This window comes from Lolium rigidum, chromosome 5 (genome assembly GCF_022539505.1).
Source record: "Lolium rigidum isolate FL_2022 chromosome 5, APGP_CSIRO_Lrig_0.1, whole genome shotgun sequence".
In the NCBI taxonomy this organism is placed as follows: Eukaryota; Viridiplantae; Streptophyta; class Magnoliopsida; order Poales; family Poaceae; genus Lolium; species Lolium rigidum.
In genome coordinates, this window is record NC_061512.1 from 204,058,065 (window position 1) to 204,074,036 (window position 15,972).

Genomic DNA, 15,972 nt, shown 5'->3' on the forward strand with positions numbered 1-15,972 from the left:
GGCGATTCAAATTCGAATCGAACGCCGGCGACCAAGCCAGCCCGTCCGGCGGGGAACGCCGGCGGGAGGAAGGAGGGTCTGCTCTCGGTGCCGTCCCCTGGGGAAGGGGTGCGCCGCGGACGCTTCTGGGCTCTGGTCTCCGAGGAGGAAGGTGGAGATGGGTCGGAGGACTCGGACGGCGACGAGGAGGGCGATGGGAGAAGCGTGACCTCGGGAAGTGACTACGGGTGGTCGACGCCTTCGGTATCCTTAGGAGGATTCGTCTCGCGCGCGGTGGAGCTCGGGGGGCATTTGCGCCAGGAGGGAAAGGCGAGGGGCCTTTGCGCCAATAGGGAAAGGCAGCCGCTTCCGGTCGGCTGCTCCGGTTAGGTTTCGGAGCCTGGGCGATCCGGGAGGGGCGATGCGCGGTCGCTCTGCTTCAAGGGAGGAAATCCCGGTGGTTCGGGGCTCACCGGTGCGGGAGGCAACGACGGGGTCGGCTGGGGAGGGCCCCCGTTCACGGTCCGCTCCGCCGGCGCCGCCAGTGCAGGAGGGTAGGGCTCCGAGGGGGACGACGAGAGCCACACGCTCCAGCTAACCAAGGCTGTGTGGGCCGAGTAGGCCAGATGGGCTGGCCGGGCTGCAGCTCATGTGCTCGTTCCCTATGGGCCTGGAAGGTGGTTCGGCGGCCCAACTGGAGGTTGTCCCAACTGGGCTACAAGGGGAGGTGGGCTCGAGCCTTGCAAGTAGAGATCAACCCATTAGCCTGGCAGGAGGGTCCAGACCATGATTTAGGTGGTTGTGGATGCCAAAGAGTTGCACCGAGCCGGAGTTAGGGTTTCTAGCCAGAACAGTTGAAGTGAGGCGGCGGCTGCTCGATCCTTTTGCTCCGCCTCACCGTCTGCTGCGCCGCACCCCAGATCCACGGTCGCTGCTCCATTCCTTCGCGTCGGCGGTCATGGAGCGGGGAGAAGAGGGCGGCCGCAAGCGAAACTTTGCGGGGTACGCGAGCAGAAGGAGGCAGGAGGGGTCGGGCCGCTGTGGCGGCGGAGGCGGTGGTGATGGCGGCTGTTTCGATGGCGGTGGAGGGCGTTTCGAAGGTGGTGGCGGGCGTTTCGACGGCGGCGACGGGAGGCAAGGTGGAGGCGAGGGCCGCCAAGGCGGGGGAGGCCGGCAAGATGGTTTCCGCTTCCAAGATGGAGGCAGTGGCTACCGGTACCAGGATGAGGGTGGAAGCCGGCAGGATGGTGGCTTTCGCTATCAAGAAGATGAGTACATGTACCGTGAGCAGGGAGAGGAGCAGTGGGGGCCGCCGCCATCGTGGTGGCATGAGTAGCAGAGGAAGGAGGAAGCCCAACGCTGGCAGGAGCAGCAGCCTCAGGGGCTCGTCGCGAGCGGTCAGGGAGACTGAGCGAGCTTCCCCGGTCAGGGAGACTGTGCGGGAGGGGAAATGAGGCAACAGCACCCTGGCCAGGGGAAGGGGGAAAGAAACAACAATGCACTGGGGCTGGGGCCGGTGCAGCGTAGAAGAAGGGGAAGAACAAAGCGAGCGCGGCCAAGGAAGGTGCACCGGTGGGTGGGGAATGCTTCAAGTGCGGCAGGGAGGGGCATTTTCAATCCGAATGTACCTATGGCCCTCTCTGTGTGATGTGCAGCAGTGAAGGGCACGCCTCGGCAAACTGCCCTTCGAAAGGGAGCTCGCTGCGTTTACAGTCCATGGGGCATGCCATTGCAGGGGGCGACTTTTTCAACATTGATGTTGAGCCACTGTGAGGACCGGGACACCCGGTGGAGGTGCTCCCAGCGGTGATTAAGATCGCCTCGATGCCGCTGTCGGAGGAGCGGCTCTCTGACAAGCTGAAGAATCTAGTGGACGAGTTGTGGGACTGGCAAGTCCGCCCCATTTCTGAGTCTGAGTTCACTCTGGTGTTCCCATCATGCGCTACGAGGCGTCTGTGCACTGTCAGCAGGAAGCTACACTTGCCCATGAGTGGGATGGACACAACCATCAGGGTGGCCTTCCTCACGCCGAAGCCCAGTCTGGTGCTTCCCTCCGCTTGGGTGAGACTCACAGGGGTGTCGGACGACTTACTGACTAAGGAAAGGATCAAGGCTGCTTTTGTTCTGATTGGTAGGATCGTGGATGTGGATGAGCTTTCTATCCAGAAGAGTGACCGTGAACCGATCAGGGTTCGTGTACAATGCCGCCATCTAGAGATGATCAAAGGATCGGTCCAGACGTTTGTCAATGGGGAGGGCTGCACGGTCGGGGTGCAGGTGGAGGCGCCTCTAAGGGGCACCGGTGGCTCAGGGGGAGGAGCACCGCCACATCCTCCCTGTGACGACCGAAACGATGAGGAATCTGATGATCTCTCGTCGGATGGGGAGTGGAAGCATGGTCATCGCAAATCGCTGCAGGGCAAGGAGAAGGAGTAAGAGAAGGGGCCCTCGAAGACGGGCACCGGACAGATCGGCCAGATGACGGCGGGGCCGGCTGCAGGGTCGCAGACTGCACCAGCTCTAGGGAGAGCTAGTGCGGTACCGGGGCCCATCTTCCAGTATGGCTCCAACCTTGGGAAGGGAGACCTATTTGGGTCAGGCAAGGAGTGTGCCATAAAAGGGGCCGGGGAGTTGGGGATCCCAGAGCTTCAGCTTACTACTGGTGGGCCGTCGGAGCTGGGAGCGATGGAGTCCATGGTGTCTGCTGAGACGGAGTCCATGCTCACGGACATGGCGGGGGAGGATGACCCGACCACGGAGGGGGCGCCGACCAAGGTGGCCAGGGTTGGTGGCAGTGAGAAGGACCCGGGGGAGGGTTTGCTGGCACTGGAGGTGACTAAGGCGGGCAATGGAGTGCTGGTGGAGGCGCGGCGGGAGGAGCAGGACCTACAAAAGGATGCCTTGGAAGACCTGCAACTAACACAAGGCCCGAGGACCAAGACCATCCCCTACACGCGGTGCGCGGCGCGCGGCCCAGACCCCTTCGACGTCCGTGCGCAAGAGCAGGGGCGTCGACTTTGGCCAAGGCGCAAAGGTTGGCTGCGGAGAAGAACCTCGAGACAAAGTGCAGCAACAGAGCCAAAGGTAAGGACTCCACCCTTCTCGATTTCCTTTCTGATTCGCATATGGCTTCGGTGATTGTGGATAGTGGGGTCTCCTTTAACCATTGCGCGGGTTCGCCTTCGGAAGCTCTATCGTTGCTTAGGGCTAAGGAACAGGTGCAGGCAGCCTTGGCAGCATCGACCAAGAGATTGCAGTTGGAGGCTGAGGCGCGAAAGGCTGCCGGGGAGGTGGCGGTTGCGCCGGCCGTGGTGATCGGGTTGGTCACGGGCCAGGGGATGAGGGATTAGGGGATCCCTCTCCCTCGGTGGTTGTGGAGTGCGGACTTGGGCAGGCCGTTGCTGCGACGGAGGGGATGGCGTGGCAGCCCTCCTCTTCACCAAGGCCGATTGTGGTGATAGGGGACACTGCCAAGCCTCGTCGGAGGAAGGGGAGGAAATCGTGCCTTACGATTAGGAAAGGGAGCTTGATGTCTACGCACACTTCTATTCTTGTAGACAGTGTTGGGCCTCCAAGTGCAGAGGTTTGTAGAACGGCAGCAAGTTTCCCTTAAGTGGATCACCCCAAGGTTTATCGAACTCGGGGAGGTAGAGGTCAAAGATATCCCTCTCAAGCAACCCTGCAATTTCATAGAGACATCCAACTCAAATCATAACTCAGTGAGCAAGTATTCTGTGAAATATAGCCTAAGAGACCCACACGGTGCACACACCCACACCTTTACATACGTGGGACAAGGAATCTCCGGAGATCACATAAGTAAAATCCACTTGAATAGCATAAACGACATCTAGATTACAAAGCTCATGATCACATAAAGATCACACCATGGGAGAGAGAGATAAACCACAGAGTTACCGGTAGAGCCCTCATCCCCGGGGGAGAACTACTCACTCCTCATCGTAGGAGTCAGCAACGGCGATGGAGATGGCAGTGGAGTCGATGGAGAAAGCTCCAGGGGCAATTCATCGTCCCGGTAGGGTGCCGGAACAGAGACTTTTGTCCCCCGAATCTTGTCTGCGATGGTGGCGGAGCTACAGAACTTTTCGTGGGCGAAGGCTTGTATATGTAGGGGTTTTGCGTCGGGAGCTTTATACAGGAGGAAGGGCGATGTCGGTGGACGCTAGGTGGGCCCAGACCACCCCTAGGCGCGGGCCAGGTCCAGGCCGCGCCTAGGCATGGTCTGGCCTCCCTGCGCCACTTCTTCGACCCCCTCTGGACTCCGTCTTCATTTCGGTAAAATAGCAACTTCGGATTTTTTTCTTCCAATTCCGAGAATATTTCTTGTACAACTTTTCTAAATACAAAAACAACAGAAAACAGGGAACTGACACTGTGGCATCTTGTCAATAGGTTAGTTCCGGAAAATGCATAAAAGTGCCACGAAGTACTGTAAACAAAATATATAAAAAATGGTGTAGAAGAAGCATGGAGCATCAAAAATTATAGATACGTTTGAGACGTATCAGTCATGTGGAGCGACGTATTAAGATATAAATATCAGACGATAGCTTTAAGTTTCATGAATACACCGTTAACTCCTAGATAATAGCCACACTATCAACCATATGAATACTATCACCTGAGCATAGCGTCAAACCATGCAACTAAAACTACTTAGACCTCTAAACCTTTACCGGTCTTGTTTGTTTGAGTACATGTCAAACATGAAATGGATCAAGATAAAAAACCATGAAATGGATCTCTAACACATATTACACAATATACCATAAAATTTAGATGCACATATTCTTGCGAGGGTTAGGTCTCAGCTCATAGCCCAAGTGGACGACTCATGTATGATTAGATGAACAATAGAGAACATTGTATAGAAAATCTCAAAGATATGAATGATGAGTCTTACAAAATCAAGTATCGAATCTAAATTACAAGTAGATAGAGAGGGGATGAAGATGGAGAAGGTGTTCATGAAGCATTGAAGTCGACGGTGGCGGCTTCGGCGCTTCGGGTGAGATGAGATATGATCTGGAGGCGGAATGTGGTATTTGTCTTATGGGTTCATTTGATATGGGCGGGGATGATAGTACCAGTGGTCGTTAAGTCTTTTGCGACTTGGTTTTCGACCCTGGTTGACTTGGTGATGATTTCAGCCCGCAATTCTTCAGTAATTGCCCTTGATTTCCTCCTATTTTCTTCCATTTCTACACAACACAAAAAGCATGGGATTTGCACACCTAAGTATGAATTAGCATGTATTAGCTGAGATATGAAGATATTAGCTGCATAGTGTAATGAAATATCCCGGTTTAGATGGAGATAATATGGTCGTTTTAACGACATCAACATCCCCAAGCTTAAACCTTGAGAGTCCTTGAGCAAGGTAAAAAAATCATAAGGAACTCTGAGTCTAAGACAAAATAACGAAAATGCAAGTTCACTTACAATTGATGTCCGCTACTCCCACTTCTTCTCCTAAAAGCTTAGCATAGATAGAGTAATGGTAACGAAATATCCCGGTTTAGATGGAGATAATGTGTTCATTTTCACGAGCCATCACCAGCCTCGGGTCGCGTGATCTATTGGGTGGGCAGTGGAACCAGGGTTGAGGGTGAAACCCTATGGTGGAGGTTCCATTGTACTCAAAACACCATTAAGATTAAGTAACAAATGTAGTTAGTCATTCTAGCGCCGTATAGAAAGCATTGACAATTTTTTTTTTGGAGTGGGATGAATAAGCTGGATCTTCTTCCTTTTACATTCCTCAGATATCAGGTTGGGTTGCATTCCATTAGGGAACCAACGGGGTGGGAGCACGTAACATCCTCCTCCATGATGCGGAATGACAAATATGGTATCATAGAAGGGCGGATTATTGAGCATAGGAACTCATTACACTGGGTGGAATGCGGGGTCATGAAGAAGGGCAATGATTGGCTTGTCTTTAGATTGGACCTTGGACCTAGGAAGTTTGCATGTGAATACGCGTGCATAAATTTCTCGGATGTGTAACATGGCTAAAGCCGTCTGTGGGAAAAGTAACACACCTCTCGAGAGTGTATTGGTCTTTGGAAAAATACTACGATCATGGTGCGAAAGGAACTCCATTCTCACAACCCTAAAAATCTAGCGGACATAGTTTTCACATATCTAAAACTTACCTTTTCTAAAAACTCATTTTCTAAAACCTGCATATGCCTAGGATCCCCTGATCCACGGTTGTATATAGTGGATTAGACACCCTCATAGTTGAGCCTGCTGACTAAGCTGTACTCAATATATTCTCTCATCCCTTTCTAGACCCTAGAGGAGACAAGGACATCCGTCCAGACTGAATAGCTAGGATAATGAGGAGGACACTGCAAGGAGCAGACGTATAAACCGGAGTACAATATTATATGAGTGAGTTTAAATATAGTGGACGTTGATATAAATATAGGAAGAGACTACTTCCTCAAGCCTTAGAACATATCCATTGCAGTCTTGTTGTAGAAGCAAACATAAGCCATGTAGTAGTCGAAATAGGTCTTGTACTGAAGTAGTCGAGTAGTTGCTTCTTTTGGATCTTGATTTGAATAGGAACTTACATGGCAAGTTTACTGTGCCAAGGAGGCTCCAGATATCTTTTGTACGAGACCTTTTTAGATGAAATACTATAGTCAGGCACATTTGGACCCTCGATATTTCCGTTGTCACTTTGTTGGGTGTGATGTTCATGAAATGGTGGTCCGTGAGTGTTATGCCAATGATTTATACACTACAACAATGAGTGGTGTGCGCGGTCACCACAGAATGTCACTCGGCTACTACTTTAACTCGGTTGGCACCCGTATATTGTAGTTTGTGTACATGGTCTTAATTATTTTGTTCTTATTTTAGCTATGTTGCCACTCGTATATTGTAATTTATGGATAATTTCTTAATTATTTTTTGTTTTCTACATGTAGAATCTTCATCGAATGTTACTCGTCTACTCTTTAACTCTCTTGCCACCCGTATATTGTAGTTTGTGGACTGAGTCTTAATTATTTTGGTGTTTTCTACATTTATAATCTTCATCGAATATTACTCGGCTACTACTTTAACTTTGTAGCCGGTCGTATATTGTAGTTTGCGAGCAGAGATTTAATTATTTGTTATTTTCTACAATGTACAATGTACATTAAATTTCACTTGGCTACTGCTTTTAACTCTGGTGCCACTCGTATATTGTAATTTGTGGGCAGAGTCTTAATTATTTTTTTCTTTTCTACATGTACAATGTACATCAAATATCACTCATCTACTGCTTTAACTTTTGGTGCCACTCATATACTGTAGTTTGTGGCAGAGTCTTAATTATTATGTTCTTTTCTGCTTGTACAATGTACATCAAATGTAACTAAGCTACTGATTTAACTTCGTTGCCACTTGTATATTGTACTTTATGGGCAGGGCCTTAATTATTTTGTTGTTTTGTACATTTACAATTTTCATCGAATGTCACCCGGTTACTGCTTTAACTCTGCTTCCACTCATATATTATAGTTTGTGGGCAGAACCTTAATTATTTTGTTCTTTATACATGTGTACAATGTATATCAATTGTCACTTGGCTACTGCTTTAACTTTGGTGCCACTCATATATTGTAGTTTGTGGGCGGAGTCTTAATTATTTTGTCCTTTTCTACATGTACAATGTACATCAAATGTCAGTCGTCTACTGCTTTAACTCCTGTACCACTCATATATCGTAGTTCGTGGGCAGAGACTTATTAGTTTGTTCTTTTCTACATGTATAATGTAGATGAGCAGGTATAGTGTTTTTTCTTCTTATTGTTATGACAATGTTAAGGCAGGGTTGAATGCATAAGCCACACATGGTTCTTTTGTTGTCGTCGGTGGATTATGATAATTCCTTTTGGCCAACAAATATTTGTTTATGTTAGTGTTGGGATATGCTGCATTTCTTACATTATTGTCTAATTTTTTAAAGTAGATTAATATAATAATCACACAAGACAAGACATTATATATAGCACATAACCTCTTCAACATTCGTCATCATGGCCTAATACAGACTACGGTGAGGTAAATTATTCAACATAGAGATGATTCGGCTGCCTCCTTTATTCTGAATCATGCGGAGGCGACGATAGGCGCACTGTGTAGCACGATGGTCTCGAGGGTGAGACCAGGGCCGAATCCGAAGAGGACACCCCAGTCCATGCCCTCGCCGGTGGTGCCGTGGCCATCCTCGGCAGAGCGCTTCCTCATCTCATCGAGAATGAAGAGCACGCTGGAGCTAGACATGTTGCCATACTCAGACAACACATGCCTGGTGGCGCCCATCCTCTCCTTGTTGAGGCTCACCTTGGCCTCAACCATGTCTAGAATCGCTGGACCGCCGGGGTGTGCGACCCAAAATATGGAGTTCCAGTCGTCGATGCCCAATGGAGCGAAGGCTTTGACCAAAGCGTTCTCGATGTTTTTCGAGATGATGGTGGGCACATCCTTGTTGATGTGCACACTAAGGCCAGCCTCTCGGAGAGTGGCACCGATCAGGCCGTCTGACTCGGGAAGGATTGTCTGGCTCGCCGAGACCAGCTGGAAGAGCGGCCTCTCCAAGGGCTCCTCGGGATCGGCTCCGACGACCACCGCCGCCGCACCATCCCCGAAGAGCGCCTGCGCGACAAGGTTGTCAAGGTGCGAGCCTGTGGCGGAGGGCCCACGGAAGGTGACGGCCGTGATCTCCGAGCAGACCACGAGCACACGCGCGCCGAGGTTGTTCTCCGCGAGGTCCTTGGCCACGCGGAGCACCGTGCCGCCGGCGAAGCAGCCATGCTGGTACAACATGACTCTCCTCACAGAGGGGTCGAGCCCGAGCATCTTCAGTAGCTGGTAGTCGGCGCCTGGCATGTCGACGGCCTGTCGAGTGCAAAACACGAGATGCGTGATCTTTGAGAGTGGCTGGCCCCACTCCTTGATTGCCTTAAGCGCTGCAGCCGCCCCGAGCCTAGGGACCTCGCCGGCGAGGATGGCCTGACGCGCGTCTAGCGATGGCCCGTCGAACGCGCACATCTGGGGGTTTTGGTGGAAGAGCTCCTCCGTCATGTGCATGTGCCTCTTCTTAATTGTGGACCTCTCACCTGTACGCATGCAACAAGAGTTAGCTGCGTACAACATGCGCACACTTTACTACCACACATTCAAAACTAGTAGTAGAGTATGTGCAGTCAGAGACTCAGAGTTTTCTAACATCTGAGACTCTACATAAATATGAAAAGTTATTTGGATTGACAAATTATAATAATATTGTTAAATTATACCACATAATATTTGGTTGCATATTTCTTATCACCAATTAAACATAATTGTTACCATCAATAAAACAACAAAGCTGATTGTTTTTTGTTCTTTTGTGTCATAATATTCGAGTTGGGCTCACTTGCAAGCACTTACCGCCTAAGTTTCAAAATAGATGACATCCTATAGTGTTGTCGAACTTTCTGAACTTTGACTATTAATATATATGAGAAGTTCACTTGATACAAGAAAAAATATTGTGAAATTGAAAACTAATAAAAAAAATTGTGTGGTAAGACTTTCATCAACATTTTCTCCCAATCTAGCATCAAGTAACTTTTTATAATGTTAAATTCATAAAACATATTTTTTGTGTGATACGATTCTTATCACCAATTAAACAAATTTTTTACCCCCAACAAAAATAGAACTTCCATTTTTTGTTCTCTTCTGTCATAATATTCGTCGAATCACTTGCAAACACTTACCGCCTAAGTTCCAAAGTAGGCGACGTCCTATAGCAACTGTCAGACTTTATAAGCTTTGACTATTAATTGAAATGAGAATTTTTTTCTTGCTACAACAAAATAATATTGTTAAATTCATAACTAATAATATTTTTATGTGGTAAGACTCTTATCAACATTTTTTATAATATACAAACAAGTGAAACAAAAAATTATACTTTTCATATTGTTAAATTCATAACACATAATTTTTTGTGTGGCATAATTCTTATCACCAATTAAACAGAATTCTTACCCTCAATAAAAACAGAACTGATTTTTTTTGGCTCTCTTTGTTATAATATTTGTTCGACTCACTTGCAAACGCTTACCTCCTGAGTTTCAAAATAGGTGATGTCCTATAGCAGCCCACATGTTGTCAAACTTTATGAACTTCAACTATTAATAGACATGAGAAATATTTCACTTGGTACAAGAAAATAGTATCGTTAAATTCATAACTACTAATATTTATGTGTGGTATTACTCACATATCTTCTTGAACTTCTCTTTTAGGTCAGGGAGGTGCCCACTGTTCGTTACCCGGAAGTAATACTCTGGGTAGTCGGCCTGATAAACGCACTTGGCCGGCGTTGCCGTGCCGATTGCCAGCACAGTTGCCGGGCCATCGGCCCGCTGAGCCCTCATCATGTCGAGAACAGAAAGCACCACCGGCGCCATTGATCTCTCTACAACAAATGACTGCTACAGGGTACTAGCTACCTATACTAAGAATAGAAGAATTATCTCGCTGTAGGTTGTGGTGTCTGAGTATGTGTTTCACCTAGCTTTATATAGTTGGTGAAGCGCATAAATGGACGGAAAAAAATTAAGAGGGGTATTGATGGAGGGGTCACAGCTACGTGCATTAATGAAGTATAGTACGAAAAACATTTAAGAGGGGTTTTGCTGGAGGGGTCACAGCTAAGTGAATTAATGAAGTATAGGCCGAAAGAACCTCAACCGATGATTTGCCTCTGCTCCTCGGTTTTAACGATGGAGCCTGAACGGTCGACGAGCAATGAGTGTTGCATGCATGCGTCCAACTTAATAAGTATGCAAAGAACTAAGAGTTGTACATTAGAGTTTACTGATAATGGCACAATTAGCTTAGTTTAGCCTTCATGTGATGATTTAAACATAGTGGTTACTGATTAGCAGGACTTCACGGGTAATCACCGGACCGTGACTACAATATGCATGCTCCAGCCACATACCATACATGAATCAACAACAATAAGAAGAAAAATATTGCATATAGAAGTATTTAACCATCAAAGCTACCTTACACCACTTAAAATCCAAAACAATTCGAGAAAAGGAGCTCAATAACCCCTAGTTGGATCATTAATTTCTCCAATCTCCTCCTCAATCCCCTCCACTGCCAAAAAGGGGAAGTGTTGATCCGCGGAAGATCAACAGTGACATGATCGACACCGGCATGTGCCCAACACCGATAGAAAGGGACGGCAGGATGTAATACCAAGATCCATGATAATAATGGAATGAGGAAGGAACGATGACGGTGAACCACCTACTAGATGAAATATAGGCGGGGAGTCAAGAGAGCGGGGATGGCTTCTCTGCAGCGGGTGGGTGTGGGAGGAGGAAGAGCGATGGGAAATGAGCCATATTTAAATACGAAGATGCAAAGATGCCGACAAGGTGGTAGGGAAAGTAAGAGCTAAATGTGCGGTCTCAACCCCCCTTCCGTGTTACACCTACTTTCATTTTTGTCGTACCTCTTCTTGTCTTGACTTTCGGTATGTCTTCTTGCGTTTTTATTTTTCATTGTTTTTCCAACAAGATGTGCGCCGCGAGTGGAACTGAGCTATGTGTTCTTGACTGCATGGTATATATAGCAATTTACGGTAGAGTAAACCATGCATGGGTTAAATAAATATTCTCTCTTTGAACAAACATTTACAGTAGAGGTCCGGAGCCTCGTGATGAATCTGTTGAAGAACATGCTACGCAAAACAAGAAAATTACCATAGATGAACAAACTAAGAAAAAATGTTGAGGTATAGGTAATGAGTTTATACCCTTGATGAGTAGGATGACCACGTCAATACATCGCACATGTTAATGCAGTCGATGAAGTCGTCTGACTCATATAGATAGGTTATGCCGCTCAGTTCTGGGAGGTTTTTTCCTCGCGAGGATTCGCGTGCTCAAGTATCAAAGTAGATGCACCCCCGAGGTATCCATGCGTACCGTTCTAGCGTCACTGCAACCTCATGTAGACCGATGTCTACGCACGCTTCTATTCCTGTAGATAGTGTTGGGCCTCCAAGAGCAGAGGTTTGTAGAACAGCAGCAAGTTTCCCTTAAGTGAATCACCGAAGGTTTATCGAACTCAGGGAGGTAGAGGACAAAGATATCCCTCTCAAGCAACCCTGCAATTGCGATACAAGAAGTCTCTTGTGTCCCCAACACACCCAATACACTTGTCAGATGTATAGGTGCACTAGTTCGGCGAAGAGATAGTGAGATGCAAGTGATATGGATGAATATGAGTGGTAATAGCAATCTGAAATAAAGATGGCAGCGAGTAAACATGCAACAGAACAGTAAATAAACGGAGTTTCGGTGCTTGGAAACAAGGCCTAGGGATCATAATTTCACTAGTGGACACTCTCAACATTGATCACATAACTGAATAAACAAATACTACTTTCTCTACACTCTCTTGTTGGATGACAAACACCATTCATTGTGTAGGGCTACAAGAGCTCCCTCAAGCCGGAGTTAACAAGCTCCACAACATTCGGTGTTCATATTTAAGTAACCTTAGAGTGCATGATAGACCATTTCAATATAGACCGAGTACTAACATAGCATACACACTGTCAACAATAGCTATGAAAGGGGGAATAGATCACATCAATACTATCATAGTAATAATTAACTCCATAATCTACAAGAGATTAGAATCATAACCTACGCCAAGTACTACATGATGCACACACTGTCAACATTACATCATGGAGGAGGAATATAATACTTTAATAACATCACTAGAGTAGCACATAGATGATATTCAACTAGATCACAAAGCTCATGATCACATAAAGATCACATGGGAGAGAGAGATGAACCACATAGCTACGGTAGAGCCCTCGGCCCTCGGGGAGAACTACTCCCTCCTCATCATGGGAGACAGCGATGGCGATGAAGATGGCGGTGGTGTCGATGGAGATGACTCCGGGGAAATTCCCCGTCCGGCGAGGTGCCGGAACGAGAGACTTCTGTCCCCCGAATTGGAGTTTCGCGATGGCGGCGGCGTCCCTGGAGTCTTTCTGGAGTTTCGTCAATCCGTATCGTGGCTTATTCGTCCCGAAGTTTTAGGTCACGAAGGCTTATATGGGCGAAGAGGCGGAGTCGGAGGGGCCCTGGGGAGCCCAGACCATAGGGGGGCGCCCCCCCTTGGCCGCGCCGCCTTGTGGGGTGGGGCCCCCTGGCTCCCCTCTGGCCCCTCTTCGGTGCTCTGGAAGCTTCCGGGAAACATAAGATATTGGGCGTTGATTTCGTCCGATTCCGAGAATATTTCCTTTCTAGGATTTACTGAAACCAAAAACGACAGAACAACGACAGCGGCTCTTCGGCATCTCGTTAATAGGTTAGTGCCGGAAAATGCATCAAAACGATATAAAGTATGAATAAAACATGTAGATATTGTCATAAAACTAGCATGGAGCATAAGAAATTATAGATACGTTGGAGACGTATCAAGCATCCCCAAGCTTAGTTCCTACTCGCCCTCGAGTAGGTAAACGATAACAAGGATAATTTCTTAAGTGCCATGCTACCAACATGATCTTGATCAATACTATTGTAAAGCATATGAAATGAATGAAGTGATTCAAAGCAATGGTAAAGACAATGACTTAAACAACTGAATCATATAGCAAAGACTTTTCATGAATAGTACTTTCAAGACAAGCATCAATAAGTCTTGCATAAGAGTTAACTCATAAAGCAATAAATTCAAAGTAGAAGGCATTGAAACAACACAAAGGATGATTAAGTTTCAGCAATTGCTTTCAAATTGTAACATGTATATCTCATGGATAATTGTCAACATAAAGCAATATAACAAGTGCAATAGGTAAACATGTAAGAATCAATGCACACAGTTGACACAAGTGTTTGCTTCTAACATAGAAATAAGTAGGTAAACTGACTCAACAATAAAGTAGAAGATAGGCCCTTCGCGAGAGGAAGCATGGATTACTATTTTTGTGCTAGAGCTTTTATTTTGAAAACATAGAAACAATTTTGTCAACGGTAGTAATAAATCATATGTGTTATGTATAAGACATCTTATAAGTTGCAAGCCTCATGCATAGATTACCAATAGTGCTCGCACCTTGTCCTAATTAGCTTGGATTAACACGGATTATCATTGCATAACATATGTTTCAACCAAGTGTCACAAAGGGGTACCTCTATGCCGCCTGTACAAAGGTCTAAGGAGAAAGTTCGCATTGGATTTCTCGCTTTTTGATTATTCTCAACTTAGACATCCATACCGGGACAACATAGACAACAGATAATGGACTCCTCTTTAATGCATAAGTGAAGTCTACGGGTGCTTCTATTCTTGTAGACAGTGTTGGGCCTCCAAGAGCAGAGGTTTGTAGAACAGCAGCAAGTTTCCCTTAAGTGGATCACCCAAGGTTTATCGAACTCGGGGAGGAAGAGGACAAAGATATCCCTCTCAAGCAACCCTGCAATCACGATACAAGAAGTCTCTTGTGTCCCCAACACACCTAATACACTTGTCAGATGTATAGGTGCACTAGTTCGGCGAAGAGATAGTGAAATACAAGTAGTATGGATGAATATGAGCAGTAGTAACGGCGCCAGAAAAGTGCTTGCTGGCGTGCAGATGATGGTAGTAATATTGCAGGAAGTAAAGATGCAGCAAAACAGTAAACAAGCGATGATTGCAGTGTTTGGAAACAAGGCCTAGGGATCATACTTTCACTAGTGGACACTCTCAACATTGTAATCATAAAGGGATATAAATAAGCACTTAACTATGCTACTCTGAATTACTCTCTGGCAAGATAACGAACACTAATTCATCATGTAGGCAAGCCTTAAAGATGCATTCCCAAGTACTAATGAACACCCCACGCTGTCACTTTGAGCATTCATAGGAGGTACTAACACACCACAATTTCATAGAGACATCCAACTCAAATCATAACTCGGTGAATAAGTATTCGTGAAATATAGCCTAAGAGACCCACACGGTGCACACACTGTCACCTTTACACACGTGGGACAAGGAGTCTCCGGAGATCACATAAGTAAAATTCACTTGAATAGCATAATGACATCTAGATTACAAACTCATCATATGGATCTCAATCATGTAAAGCAGCTCATGAGATCATTGTATTGAAGTACATGGGAGAGAGATTAACCACATAGCTACCGGTACAGCCCTTAGCCTCGATGGAGAACTACTCCCTCCTCATGGGAGACAGCAGCGGTGATGAAAGATGGCGGTGGTGTCGATGGAGAAGCCTTCCGGGGGCACTTCCCCATCCCGGCGGCGTGCCGGAACAGAGACTCCTGTCCCCCAGATCTTGGATTCGCGATGGCGGCGGCTCTGGAAGGTTTCTCGTACCGTGGCTTTTCCGTATCGAAGATTTAGGTCAGGGACCTTTAAATAGGCGAAGAGGCGGAGTCGGAGGGCTGACGAGGCGGTGACACAATAGGGGGGCGCGGCCCAGGCCCTGGCCGCGCCACCCTATCATCTGGTGGCCCTGTGGCCCTCCTCTGCTGGCTCTCGGGTGTTCTGGAAGCTTCGTGGAAAAATAGGATGCTGGGCATTGATTTCGTCCGATTCCGAGAATATTTCCTTACTAGGATTTCTGAAACCAAAAACAGCAGAAAACAGCAACTGGCCCTTCGGCATCTCGTCAATAGGTTAGTTCCGGAAAACGCATAAATATGACATATAATGTGTATAAAACATGTGAGTATCATCATAAAAGTAGCATGGAACATAAGAAATTATAGATACGTTTGAGACGTATCAAGCATCCCCAAGCTTAGTTCCTACTCGCCCTCGAGTAGGTAAACGATAACAAGGATAATTTCTGAAGTGACATGCTATCAAAATCTTGATCATACTATTGTAAAGCATATGAGATGAATGCAGCGA

General features: G+C 46.9%; 1 protein-coding gene across 1 annotated transcript; it reads right to left on the reverse strand.

The window, feature by feature from the left end:
- Positions 1 to 8,115: 8,115 nt before the first annotated feature.
- On the reverse strand, positions 8,116 to 10,469 carry LOC124656966 (chalcone synthase 2-like). The gene is made up of 2 exons (XM_047195611.1): positions 10,280 to 10,469; positions 8,116 to 9,125 (listed from the first exon to the last, which is right to left on the reverse strand). The coding sequence occupies exons 1-2, from the start codon at positions 10,467 to 10,469 to the stop codon at positions 8,116 to 8,118; spliced, it is 1,200 nt and encodes a 399-aa protein (XP_047051567.1).
- Between the last annotated feature and the right edge of the window lie 5,503 nt (positions 10,470 to 15,972).